The 14,503-nt window shown below is 39.0% G+C and overlaps 1 protein-coding gene across 3 annotated transcripts in view; it reads left to right on the plus strand.

The window, feature by feature from the left end:
• Positions 1-2,299: 2,299 nt before the first annotated feature.
• The window catches only part of LOC142827113 (uncharacterized), a 52,020-nt gene continuing 39,816 nt past the window's right edge, over positions 2,300-14,503 (plus strand). For 2 of the 3 annotated variants that reach the window (XM_075920942.1, XM_075920943.1), the window contains exon 1: positions 2,300-2,466. In XM_075920942.1, coding sequence (XP_075777057.1) covers positions 2,376-2,466 — 91 coding nt within the window. In that variant the 5' untranslated portion in view covers positions 2,300-2,375. The remainder of the gene's footprint in view (positions 2,467-14,503) is intronic. The other variant, XM_075920944.1, reaches the window with a different exon arrangement.

A 14,503-nucleotide genomic window follows, 5' to 3' on the forward strand; every position in this document is an offset into this window, starting at 1 on the left:
CAAGGAATAAGCCCTCTTGTACAAGACTTCTTTCAGAAGAGGGCAGTGTAGACAGGCAACATGAATTTCTTGAGGAAGAAACCCCCATGGTTAAAATGGCCATCAGAGCTTTCTTGCGGAAGAGAGTGTCTACACTGCCATGGATGCTCTTGCGCAAAAGCACATCTCTTATGCAAAAGCACATGGCAGTGTAGACACGCTCTTGTGGAAGAGTTTTTGCACAATAACTCTTCTGCAAAAGAGTTCTTCTGCAAGAAGCTGCCAGTGTAGATGTAGCCTACTACATTAAAATATGCTAGTGCATCACCACAACAACAAAAATTAGAACCCTTCTTGATACACTGGCCACAGCAGCTTGCTATAATGTTTGATTTTTCTGGGACCAGTCATCTGTATTCCATCTCTTGTGGTATACTTAGAGAAAGGACACAACCCAACCAACTGTGAAATGTCATAATGCAATGCATCATCTTTACTATGCTGCTTTCCTTCCCAAAAGGTCAATCTACTTGTGTAGTAATTGTTGCCCAGACCCTCTTTGCTTTGGCCAGTCATGTGGCTGGCTGAGGGAAAGATGTTGTACTGCCAATATGCTAACCTCTCAAAATGCTGGGAAAGTCTTATAAACCATTCTGATCTGCTGTGATAATTTTCTCCCTTTTGAAAAAAATTCCCAAAACAAACCCCAAATACCACTAACCTTTTTCCTGTATTTTTCTACAGCATCTGTTTTCTCCTGACATCTCTTTGCTCAGTTCCACTTCACATCCAAAGGCTGCTTGAGCCTTTTCTAGGACATTAAACAAATGAGTATCAAGTAAAAAAAATCAGTGTGGGAGAGATTTTTCTGGAAGTGGATCAAAACTGGCCCAAAGCACCACTGCATCAACACTTGTCTGACAATAGGGTTGTGAGCCCAAAGCTTCCATTCAATGACTATTATCAGACTATATCCAGTAGTGTTTGCAAGATCTGATCAAGAGAGCAAAACAGAGTGTCTACGTCTAGACTGGCATGATTTTCCGCAAATGCTTTTAATGGAAAAGTTTGCGGAAAAGAGCGTCTAGATTGGCATGGATGCTTTTCCGCAAAAGCACTTTTTGCGGAAAAGCGTCCGTGCCAATCTAGATGCGCTTTTGCGCAAAAAAAGCCCCGATCGCCATTTTCGCATTTTCTGAGTTGTCTACACTGGCCCTTTTGCGCAAAAGCTTTTGCTCAAAAGGACTTTTGCCCGAACGGGAGCAGCATAGTATTTCCGCAAGAAGCACTGATTTCTTACATGAGATTGTCAGTGTTCTTGCGGAAATTCAAGTGGCCAGTGTAGACAGCTGGCAGGTTTTTCAGCAAAAGCAGTTGCTTTTGCAGAAAAACTTGCAGTCTAGACACAGCCAATGGGAACTGCTTTGTAATGAGAGCTTGTATATAAATTGATAGAGATGCAGCTGTGTTAGTCTGGTGTAGCTGAAACAAAAGACAGAACTATGTAGCACTTTAAAGACTAACAAGATGGTTTATTAGGTGATGAGCTTTCATGGGCCAGACCCACTTCCTCAGATCAATATGTAGAAGAAAATCAGCACAACCATATATACCAAAGTGATACAATCAAAAAAAAGGTGAACGCATGTGAAATTGACAAATCAAATTTTAGAACAGAGTGGGGGTGAGAGAGGAAGGTAAGTTTCTGTGAGGTAGTGACATAGGGGTGATAATAGAACAGAGTGGGGGTGAGAGAGGAAAGTAAGTTTCTGTGAGGTAGTGACATAGGGGTGATAATAGGGGAAGTTTCTGTGAGGTAATGACATTAGGGGTGATAACATTAGGGGTGATAATTGGGGATAACTTCCCCAATTATCACCCCTAATGTCATTACCTCACAGAAACTTACCTTCCCCCCTCACCCCTACTCTGTTCTAAAATTTGATTTGTCAATTTCACATGCGTTCACTTTTTTTTGATTGTATCACTTTGGTATATATGGTTGTACCGATTTTCTTCCACATATTGATCTGAGGAAGTGGGTCTGGCCCACGAAAGCTCATCACCTAATAAACCATTTTGTTAGTCTTTAAAGTGCTACATAGTTCTGTCTTTTGTATATAAATTGGTGCAGGGCGTTCTGAATGCTATAGCCTTCAGAGTGATCCAGATGTGTCAATCAGTAATTTGTGCTCTCCCTCAGTATCCAAATAGAGGATAGCCTGCTCAGTTCTAGAATCTTTCCCTGACTGAGTGGTTCATTCCTTACAGGTGCAGATAGGTTATGATTACTGAAGGATGAGATCATCTGTGGGAATGTGCTTGGTATAAAATTTACCTCCTGGCACCCACTCTTCCTGTTTGTGACTGTAAGAGTCATCTGCCAACTTGAGGCAATGTTTGTGTGCCCTGCTGGGGTGATTGACAGAAATGTTCACATCAGTGCAAAGACTTCCTGCAGTGAAAACATAACACCACTACTAGCAGGTAGGTAGTTAAGCAAACACTTAGCTAGCTTTATAATCTCTGTGTTATGCCCTTATCCCTAGAGAATTGCTGTGTGGTTTTACAAACATACTGTAGAAAAAAACCTGTAACTTGCAACATGAGTTACTTTTTTCATTATTTGGGAAAGGGTCAAGATTGCTACCATTTCATTGAAAAAATGGTGTGGTCTAATAATTGACATGCTATCTAGAAGCGAGTGGACCTTTTATACCTGAAAGCTCTTATAATTTGGTCAGTGGTTGGTTTTGAGTTCAGCAGTGTGAGCTATGCTAAATGATGTGGTGTGCTTCTCCAGATCCCCTGAGAGCTGAAATACATAGTAATGCTGGCCTTTAGTGTTAAACTAGATTGGAATAATCAGTGTTTGTATTACCAATGTAGATTTTTATAGAGCTTAATTCTGCTGAGGTTAAGCACTCCATTCAACTGGAATACACAGAGCTAAGGCAGTGCCTCTTTTTGAAGAGGGCTGCAATGTAGAAATAGGTGTTTTAGTTAAACAGTAATTGTTCCTCAGCAAATAGGAAAGCAGATATTATAGGAGTTGTGCAAGTAGCTTGGAAAAGTGGCTATAAAGGGGTCTAGAACCTTGATTTATACTTGCAAACAGAGATTGGTCAATGCTCTTAAACTTTGAAATGCTCACTGAAAAATAAGTCATCATTTTTTGCCATCACTTCTTTTACCAGCTCTAATAACAAATCTTGTACTCAGTGTATCAAAACATACTGCAAGTGAGTTGTTTGAAAAGATACTTTGTGCTGAGCTCCTGATAATGTAGATGAAAGTGCTCTTTATTTTGGGACACTTCATGTGATAAATCTACCTTTGGTCAAATCATGGTCTGCTATACACATGCAAGCCCTGCACTAAATTGGATCACCATTCCTGCTAAGACCATCACAGGAGAAAGCAAGGGTGATCAGACAATTACCAGCACTTTATTTAGTCTTGAATAATTTCTTGTAAACTGTCAACTGTAGCCCCTGCAATAGAGTGTCAATGAAGTTGGCATTAAGCAGATTCCAAACCAAGATATAAAATCTATCACTGATAACAATGAATGGGGAAATCTCAGGAAGGACTCTACCTTCAAAAAGCAATGATTTAACTGAAGCCTCTGATATAAAGTATACTTATAGTTTCTAGAACAATTTTAATGAAATTAATATTTTAAGTAACCTTTAATGTCATACAAACTGGGAAAAGAAAGAGTATCTCTACAGTACAATACTAACAGAATAGCAATATAAGAACATAAGAACAGCCGTACTGGGTCAGACCAAAGGTCCATCTAGCCCAGTAGCTTGTCTGCTGACAGTGGCCAGCAACAGGTGCCCCAGAGAGGGTGGACCGAAGACAATGATCAAGCAATTTGTCTCCTGCCATCCTTCTCCAGCCTCTGACAAACTGAGACCAGAGACACCATTTCTATCCCCTTGCTAATAGCCTTTTATGGAACTAACTTCCATGAAATTATCTAGCTTCTCTTTAAACTTTGTTATAGTCCTAGCCTTCACAGGCTTCTCTGGCAAGGAATTCCACAGGTTGACTACACGCTGTGTGAAGAAGTTTATTTTATTCGTTTTAAACCTGCTACCCATTAATATAGCAAACTACAGCCCAGATCTATGGTTGGAAATGTGCAAAGATTGTTTTAGGCTACTTCTGCCTTACACTGTCCTGCCCCTGGGGTAAAGTGGATACCAAAATATATCCTGTGTTGAATGTTCAAAGACCATTCCATTAATGATGATATATTTTTCTTAAGGGTAACTTTCTGGTTATCACCACATGGTAAAAGGTGAGTTCAGGATATATGTTGAAGTCATTCAATTAAATATATTATAGCAGTCTTCATTCACAGAGGAAGAGCAGCAGCAGCATGAACCTCCCCATATTGTCCTTAATATTTTTGCTAGATTGAAAATACATTTTAGGGAAAACTAGCAGGCTGTGCCTTGGGCTCGCTACACTTGCCAACTCCCCTCTCTGGCCACTTTCACAGCCAGAGAGCTGAGAGTATGATGATGATATTCTGTCGCCTGTCAGGAAAAACTTTTTTTATTTATAGAGGGAGATAAGAGACATAGCAAAACAGAAGAAGACAGTAAATAGAGTTACTTAAATCCATCTGCAAAAATTAAGCAGAGGTTACTGCTTATGCTGAGTTGTCCCAAAACTCTCCAATAGTTTTGTGGTCTGCACATACAATTGTGTTCTCATCTGATCTTGCTTCATATAAGGTTTACTCAGGAAAGCTCATCTCAAATAACTAAATGTGTGAATTTAAAGTGGATTAGTTGAACAGCATTACATCGCTGAGTGGATGTTCTGCTCCAGAATTCAAGTGGCTAGTTCTAAAATGTCACTGAAGTAAGGCAACTTCAATTTTGAATGACTTCTCACAAACAGATTTATTGTGGTTTAACGAATCCACTTTGAATTCACTCCTTGTTTTCACTCATTTATTTTCTTGAGTTTCTCGATGTAGACGTGCCCGTAGTTTTATAGAGTTGAAGGACTAATGCACTAAATCCCTTTGTTTTCTTGGCTGTTCTTCAAATGTTTAGGAGTATAGTGGTTGTGCGATGTATGCCAGTGTATTGTTTCTGAAAGTTTTGACTGTTAAAAAGTTGCTATCCTAATGATAGTAGAAAGCTTTAAATTGGTCTGTCTCACTCCCATGCCCTTTGCTAGATTTAATTTGAGTGTTCTGCTCTTTGGTTATTGCAAATGAAACCTCTACTCTCACCTTAGCTTTTCACCATCTCAGTGACTATTCGTCATATGATCTTTTTGGGGTTCATATTCAATCAGTTCTAGAACACAGTCCTAGTCAATGCCAATGTCTTTTCTTCAGTCTCTTCCAACAGCAGTAGCAGAAGCTGTTTATAATTTAATTATGATTGGGTGCTTCATTTTTCTTACAACTGCCAGCTGCTCTTCCCTTGTACTATATCATTCTGATTAGAGAGATTTCAGAAGATCTTATGTGTGGAAAAATGTATTAATCTTTGTATATGGCTTTAAAACTTTTGCCTTGTTGGTAGTCTTTGTGCATTTTCTACTAAAATTCATGTAAGAGATAATGTGTGAGGAATTCTCTGACCATTATCAGAACCAGTGAATTTAGTGTACTATGGAAAAGTTTGGCTCACATCAGCTGATGGATGTAAATAATATTTACTATGAATCTCTTTTGAGGCCTGCACTTATAATTTTTGAACCATACTCTTATTACGAGTCAAGTTGTCTTTATTTCAACATATCTGTTGTTCAAGTGTTAGTTGAAATGCAGTTTTTACTTTTCTTCCACGATTACTTAAGGTTTCCTTATTAAATGTTAGGTTAATTAAAACATTATGATCCCTTTGCATTGGACTGGTTGGTTGTATACACAGAGGTATCAAAACATTGCCTTGAAATGTTGAATACAGAACACATGCCACACACGACTCACCCAGTTTTTTCAATGTAACAAATTCGTATTCTTGTATTTTTAGTTTTCCATGTCTCCCAGTCCTATCACACACGTTAAAAATTCAGCTCAAGGTGATGAATGCCTCTGTCGTAGATCTCTTGTGGGGGCTACTGAAACTGCTGATCCTTTGTAGTTCTGCCCTTCATCTGGGTTTGCGTGATTATTCCATGCCCATAATCTGTTGAATTCATGCTTCAGTTGCATCAAAAATCAATGGAGGTTTCTTTAGAGCTCAGATCTAATCCAGGGTAGGCTGTTGATGGAAAGGTTTAATTTTCCGATCTCAATAAATTTACACAAATTAATAATTGTCACAACGGAGACAGGATGGGTTATTCCTTTTAATCCCATATTCTTCAATTAATAACACAAATAGCCTTATGTGACCATGCTATTGTGTCCCAGATAAATTCTCTCAGAAAGCTGAATTCTACCTACCATATCCTAAAGCATGCACTGCCTTTAAAAAAAAATCTTCTAATAAGGCCATATACATTTTTGTAAGTAACTGTTTTTGTCATGCATTTGAGTGACTTGTTGAGAGCATTCTATTCAAAACTTCACTTCAATTGGACACTTCGGAAGTATTGCTAGAATTTTTATTAAAAAAACCCTGGCTTTCTATTTCAAAGATCTAGGCCATTGTCAGGCACACGTCCAAAGGGAGAGGTCAAAATACCCAAAATAGATGACTCTCATAGCCCACTGGTTATCCCTACACTGCAATCACTTCTGCAAGTAGGGTGGAGCTTCCCATATTTTCCTTTTGATAGCATTCTCATTTGTGTACCCAACAGTGTATGTGGATGGAAGTTCATATCAGATGGGGAGGAGCTGGCTGAGGTGCAAATGGATTTTTCTTATGCGGCTCTCTGATCTGCCTCTTCAACTGCATTAGGAGGATTTTAGGCATAGTAAACGGAAAAAGAACTCTATGATGTCTTTCTTTTATTATCTAAGCTTATCCAGGCCAATGCCTCTGAGCATTCTAGAAGTACATTGTAAGCCAAAACATGTATGAATTGCTTGTATAAACAGACACAAAAGAACTTTTTCCATAGCTGAAATTGACCTGAACTTACCTTTGAACTGCACTCAACTAACTTTGTCAACGTCACAGTTATCCTGAGTGGAAAATATTTCCCATACTATGACTGTTACCAATGGTGGAGAAAAAATATATAAATATTGTCCTTTGGCCAAGTGCTGTACCTCCTCCTCCCCCCCCCGAGCATCTTCTCTGATTCTGGTTGTGGTGAAGTCCTTTTGACAACTTTTCAGAAAGAGACCTGCTTTCGTCTAATGGTGAACAAATAATAATAAATGAACAAAGACATCAGCCAGATGCCCGTCAGCCTAAATCCACTTGGCATCCTTTTCATTGCTGAGCTCCTGTACAGATCTTTCGTGGCCTTCCTCTCATAGATTTAAAGAAAGTGCACACGTGTTATACTTAAATGAAGCACATGAGATCTTTTATAGGGGAAAAGACAGTATGCCGCATTTATTGAGAATACAACAGTTGTATATGCTTTACACACACACACCCCCACACACCCTCTCCAGACGATGTTATAGTTACCAGTCCAGCATCTGAATCAATTTAGTGGCCAGCTAGATCGAATACAGGGGGAGGGCAGGGCCTTTTGTCGGCTGCAATCCGATGCTCTCCTGGAGTTGGTGGCAGGACGAATCCAAAGTTCCATAGCAAGGCACCCTGCTGTAATAATCCTCTCTTCTATGGATTTCACTGTGTCAGTCTGTGGCCGGTTACTGTTATCTTGTTGATGTCCCAAAACATCTCCAAGAGGCTCATCCTGTCCTGGATTGTTAATCAGTTGTTTTTAGGGATGCCTTCATCTTTAGAGTTGTCAATCTGCCAATCTGCTCAATTCTTGACTGTGGGTACACGCTGATGGTTTCTCTGATGCCGATATGTTTCTTCACAGTCTGTCTTTTACAGTTTGTCTTCTGCCACATTCTCCCCCTTTTCTCTTGACCATCTGGCTCTAACAATGACCTTCACGCTGTATCTCATTCATACAAAGTCTTTCACAGAGTTACAAACAGCAAAGTTTTATATTGAACACAAGAAAACCCATTGTAAATTGCCTTACTAAATTTTGTAATTGAAAAAATTCACATTGAAGGCTCGGGCTTTCAACACTCCTCTAATCTCATTGACATAGTCACAATATGAGATCCTGTCTCTCTACTTACTACATTTTAAATATCTTTATATATCTTACTAAAGGGATTAGTTTAATAAAATATTAAATGTGATGTTACCTTACATTGCTATAGTATTAATCCTAAAATATGAATATAAAAATAAAACTTTCAATTCCAACACACATCCATAATGATTATAAAGGAAATAAGCTTCACCGAAGGCAGAATTTGTATGGACTATAGCTTAATATGGCTAATGAGGACAACAATGAGCAATACTGTGGGGCCATATTTTAAAATGATCTCATCACTAGGGCTGTTTGCCATCAGAAATTTTTCAGTCACATCTAACAAGGGCAATTAGTTGAATCAAAAGTTTCTCCTGAAAGTGAGTTGGTTTGATGAACTTTTACCCAATCAAAGGCAGGATTCCACCTGCCAGAGTTCTGTGGGAACCCTGCCAGTTCAGCTGGCAAGCTGCTGGTGAGTGTGTTGTGGTCTTTGCCTGGCCAAGGACTTAACTGCTAGAGCCCGTGACTTGGGGCATTCCTGCCATGGAGCTAGGAGACCAACAATCCAGGTTAGAGGTGGAGTTCACAAGGCTTCCAGCTCCTCAGCATGGAACCTGGGAGCCCTGACTCTGAGGTTCAGCTCCTGAGGTTATAGCAGGTAGCCCAGTTCCCCCTGGCTTCTTGGTACACTGCTGCAGACCTGGAATACTGGAAGTCTTAGGCTGGTTTCCAGGACCGGGTGCTCTGGGGCAGCCCCACCATGTGAATTGTGGCAGGGCAGCCAGTTGGCCCATGAGTCTGGAAGCCTGGAGGTCCTGAGTCTTGGAGCAGACATCATGGCAGGACCCCCAGAAACTGCTGGCTGACTCCACATTCTTTCAAAGACAAGATGGGTGAAGTAATATCTTTTTTTGGACCATCTTCTATTATAATTGGGAGTGGTGTTGTGAAAGAATTCTTTGCAATGACATTAGTGGAAGAATTCATCTAACTCTTGGAATACTAGGGTATCAGGTTCTATGGTGGACCAGAAGTTCAGTCATTTAGGGAGTACAGGTAATCCAACTCTAGTTATGAGTAGTCTTGAGACATGGATGATGATAGATTCTCATGTAGTAATCATGTGGTGGATACAGGTGCCAAGGGTTTCTCCCAGAGATGGTATTCCATGGGTTGTGGAGTAGTTGTAGCTGGATAGATGTCATGAGATTTGGTTTTTTTGTTCTTTGGATTTCTTGCATGTTTTCCAGACAGCTTTCCACATTTTTTCCCTTCTAGTATGTGGGAGCACATAATGATGGTCCCTTCTGGAATTTGAGGAGCAGTAAGTAATTCTTCATTTTTTTCCTGAAGCCTGGCTGCAGAGCTTTTCAGCATATTTAGGGTTGTATGTAGTGGTCAGAGGGTTATGGGTGTGAGACCTCTGAAGATTTGTTTCTTGCATTTGTTCAGGGAGTCGCTGCTGCTGCTAAATTTTGCTTCTCTTTTCTTCATTTTGTGGAGTTTCCATTTCAGATGGCAAAATTCAGTATCTCATATGGTTGTATTTAATATGGTTACAGCTGTGTTGATCCTAGGATATTAGACACACAAAGTAGGTGAGGTACTGTCTCTTATTGGATGGACTTCTGGTGTGTTTCTAGTGTTCTGGGACCAACATAGCTAGACCACCACCTTGGACATTAGTGACTGTATCATAGATGCAATGAGACTGCCAATTACTGTCAGCTGGAGCACATTTTGTTTAGGAAATGCCATGCAAATTTCTGAAACTATTTTTTTTTGGTAGAGAGGTGGGGCGGGGAGAAGAGAAGTTCTGGTTGTAAGAAACTGGTTACATTTTCAAAATAGCTCAGTGCCCAATGTGTGTTGATTCTCCTGGAAAAAAATCTAACAATTTAGGTGTCTCAGTAAGAGCTGAGCTCTTCCTGAAAACCTGGCCCAGTGTTCAGAGCACTCATGTACATATACACACATACCAGTCTCCCTATGTCCATATTTTGGTTATGTAGTAAAACTATTTGTATCTGAATAAAAAAATTATATGCAACAAATTCTAAATAAGATATGGATCATTTCCCATTATGTAAACACATGCAATTCTGCACTGCTGTCATTTTGAACAGTTCAATATCTTCTGTGTAGATTGTGGGGGCTACTACTTTTCAATAGATAAGCCCACACTCACTCTTCTTTTCCCCCAAGCTAATGCTGCTCATATGAGAAATATTGATACAAAGTTTTCAGATGGATTATTGAAGTGTAACTGCTTCTGTTTTGATAAAGAGGGGTAGATAGTTTTTTGTGTCTTTTATCTTGCTTTTTCCAAATAAAAGCAGATAAAACCCCCATAACAGACAGTGTAATGGAAACATGATGTGCACAGAATCAGTGGGGAAATAAGAACAATGAATCTTAACCTTTTCAGCCATAGTTACTGGCAAACTTCATGTGTAAATACATACTCTCCAAATCTCTTGCAGGAAACCACACAGGAAGGTCTGACAAATGTTCTAAGCAGCTTTCCACAGTTAAGCAAAGAGAAAGTAGCTTTAGGGATAATGCTGTTTTCCTTATTTCTGCTAACATTACTTGTTTGGTGTCAGAAGAAACTCACTTTATTTTTTGTATCCATTGTCAAAAAACACTTTTATTTGCTCACTTCCCCATTTATATGATCATGGGGCACAAAGACTACATTGAAATTGAACATCAAAGCTTCTAATTTACACTTATGGTGTTCTACAATTGTAGTACATAATCATGTACTTTCATTGCAGTCTGGAGTCTTTTGTCACTTGTTTTGGCTTTGCACCAAAAATGGAAAGGTTTATTTTTAGTTTACTATAGAAAACCGTTCATTGTGTTGCACAGTCTTTAAAAGATACTACTATAATAACATCACATTGTAGAGGAGAATAAAACAGTAGCTTTTGGTGTTTAATTTTAGTTGTATTCTTTGTACCCTGATAGATACAAATGTGAAATTGAACAAAGCAAAGTTTCCCAGTTGCTTTTGCTGATGGTTAGAGACCAATTGTTTTTTTTTGCCTCACCTGCATTTGTCTTTCGCATGATATATCCATCACTCTCTGCTCATAGTGCAGATATTTTTATTTGGAAAAAGAGCTCTGTTCCTTTAATAATAACACAACCCATGAATACTGAGCCGTGTCTACAGTATTCCTGTTTCTCAAACCAGAAGCAATTACTTGAATCATAAATTTGAAATAAGAAATCTTTGCATTAATTTCTCTAGTCTCTATTAGCAGCACAGGGCATGGGTGATGGCATATGAAGGTTGGGGAGATTGTCAGTTTCTGTAGGAAAGCAGTAACTTACATAATTGCCACTGGAGAGACATTGGCCTGGTCAGGATGAGTTGCAGCAGAAGTGTGGCACTGTGGAAGCTTTTGTTTACATGGTGTGGAAAAAATGTCCAAGTAGTGACTTAAATTTGTGTCTATGTTCTACACTGCTACAAACTAATATCTCTCCATACACGTCTAAAACATTCACAAGGAAGTGTGTGTGTGTGTGTGTGTGTGTGTAATGCATACACAGTGCTGATGAAACATGTCTTTATGAATGTTTGCTTTAGTTGATGCATATTCTGCCCTGTTTAGATTACTGACTGTGGAATGCAAAGTTTCTAAAGGGTTGCATCCATTGATGTATATTTAATCTTCCTTTTGTGCTCTCTGCAAAAAAAAAAAAAAAAAATCTGAGGTACAGACTTTTTTTTTTTTTTTTTTTTTTAATAAACATTATCCCTTGGCTACCTTGATATCTCATGTCTAATCTAACTTCTTAAATTCAGCATGATTAATTTTTATCTGGGATTATTTTTATTTTTGGTTAGGCAAATAGTTAACATGTCTTTGATTATCTGATGAGAAAATGCCTAATACCTCAAACAAACAATTCTTACTTTGTAGGATTTATTTAAGAAACATACAGGTTTCAAAATTGGACTTGAGTTGGCCGAAGGGATAATTCTTTTTTAGGTATGCGTAAGATAGTGAGGTAATTCTGCAGAAATAAAATTGCAGTTACCAGCATAAATAAAGACAAACAAGCTGATCAAGAAATTGGCCCATCCTGAGACTCATTTGGCACCTGGCTAGGGAGCACAGCTGTCTACCACATCAGGAGTTTTCCCTTTTCTGTGTGTCGATCTGCCTTCATCACAACTCTTCCCTTGAGTACATGTACAAAGGGAGATGAAAGTGAAGCTTCAGTGAACCCCTAGGGCCCTAAGGATCAGCTACACTCCATGCAGTTTCACTGTTATCTGTAAAGCTCTCGGGATTGGCTGAAGAGAGATGCTTTAAAAAGAAAATCCTTTTAGTCACCATGTGTAAATTTAAACATGTATATAAAGCTTTGCAAGATTAGAACCTAAGACTGTGAACTTTTTTTTAGAGTGAGGATTGACTTCTATTGTGTTTGTACAACACTCAGCATGTTGAGGTCCCGATGCAACATAGTTTATGTGCTACTTTAATACAAAGTAATAAAATAAGTAAAAAAAATCTTGTCTCTACGAAAATAATGTATGCTAATCATTGGGCAAGAGTCCCCCTTCTGTTTACTTCTCACTTGTTTTAATTGTGCCCATAGATCACAAGTTGTAAGTTATTTTCTTTGCTTGCAAGTTCCTCCCTTTGCCAGATACGACCCAAGAATAAGATTTGAAATGTTCACTTGCATTTTGTTAGAAGTGGCAGATATTAATCTAGAGAAATGTTGCACATTTTAGCTCTCTCCCCAAAACAAGATTAAATACTGTATCCAAATTGGGAAATTCATTTTATCTGGTGCATCAACCAGAGGACACTGAGGGCAGGAGGCAGTTCTGCAAGCCCCTGGAATAAGGACAGGAGAGAGAAATTCTGTCAGTGCAGAAGATGTAAGGGCAAGAGGTGACAGCTTCCTGTCAATTTGCTCTGTGATGGCCCTGGTGGACAACGCCCATGATCTACCAAGGGGGGAATGTGATGCCAGCAGCGGAGACCAGGGCAGGAGTGGTATCCAGGCGTGCAGGCTCACTTGCTTCCTGGAGACTAGGCGGATGAACCTAGTGAGCAAGTATATGTGACATGGTGTGGCTTGGTGATACTGGTGTGGATCTCGCTGCTCTCGTGTATGCTCTTTTAATGGCAGCCGGGCAAGCTGCTCCAGGATAGCCAGGGCCACTTCTTCCTCAATCACAACAGCTCGCCAAAGGGTTTTAGTGGATTGTTTCGTCCTCTGCTGCCTGTGAGTTGCCCATCTCTGCAGTAGGTTAATGGACTAGATGTATCAGCTGGATTGACTGTAAGCAATGCATGCTTTTTGAGGCACAGATAATTGCAGACACACATGCTAGAAATCAGAGTTCTACCTGTTGGTTCTTGTAAGTCAAAAGTTAAACTAATACATTTTAATATTTATACCTACCTGAATCGGAGGCCAGTTTGAGGGCCTCTTAGGAAATTTTGCCTAATAAATCTTTTCCATCTTTGTAGCCTTTTTGTTGACTTTTGAGTATGTACATATCGAGGAAAATTATCCAAGGAAAACTTCATCAGCCTTTTTTCTGTTGGCAGCTGATAATGATATCCTTTAACCAGTTAAGTACACATTTAGGGAAATATTTTCAAAAGTGTCCATGTCCTGTTTCAAAAGTAACTAGCACTTTGGCCCCTGAATTTCTTTATGCTTAATTCCAAATCCTTCAATGAGATTAGTGTGGGTGGACCCTGAATGAAATTAATGAGTTTCCAGGCAGGTACAGTCTGTGAAGCAGTTTGCAATACATGGACCTTTGTATTTATGCTAGTTTTGGAAATACCTATTTATTAAATCATAGTGATTCCTTAGCTGTTACATGTTTAAATATACTGTGCATTCTAACATATGGCGATATGCACCCAGAGTAAATGGGGGATTCTTAGACATTTTTATAACATATGAAGAATTAAATATATAAAATGAACAAGTAATCCTTTGCAGAGAGGATATTTGGTACTTATGAGGAACCATTAGAGTAAATCCTTTAGATTGCAGATTACTGTTGCAGCCAGTTAAAAAAATAGACCATAAATGTGTCACTTCAATTACTACTCAAGCTTTATTTCTGCTTTAAGGTCATGTCTTTAAAAGACAGCATGAAATGAAGCACCTATAGCAGTAATAATATTGGTTTGAAAAACTACAAACATAATGGAATCCTTAAAATTGTAAGATATGTGTCTGAAATAGAGCATCTAGCAGATGTTGTCTGGATTATACCATTGCCTGCTTAAAAAAGACAGGCTTTCTATGGTGTGGAACTATGTGCTGGGCTCGCTTTTATCTTCAAGTA

This window comes from Pelodiscus sinensis, chromosome 2, assembly GCF_049634645.1.
Source record: "Pelodiscus sinensis isolate JC-2024 chromosome 2, ASM4963464v1, whole genome shotgun sequence".
Classification (NCBI taxonomy): Eukaryota; Metazoa; Chordata; order Testudines; family Trionychidae; genus Pelodiscus; species Pelodiscus sinensis.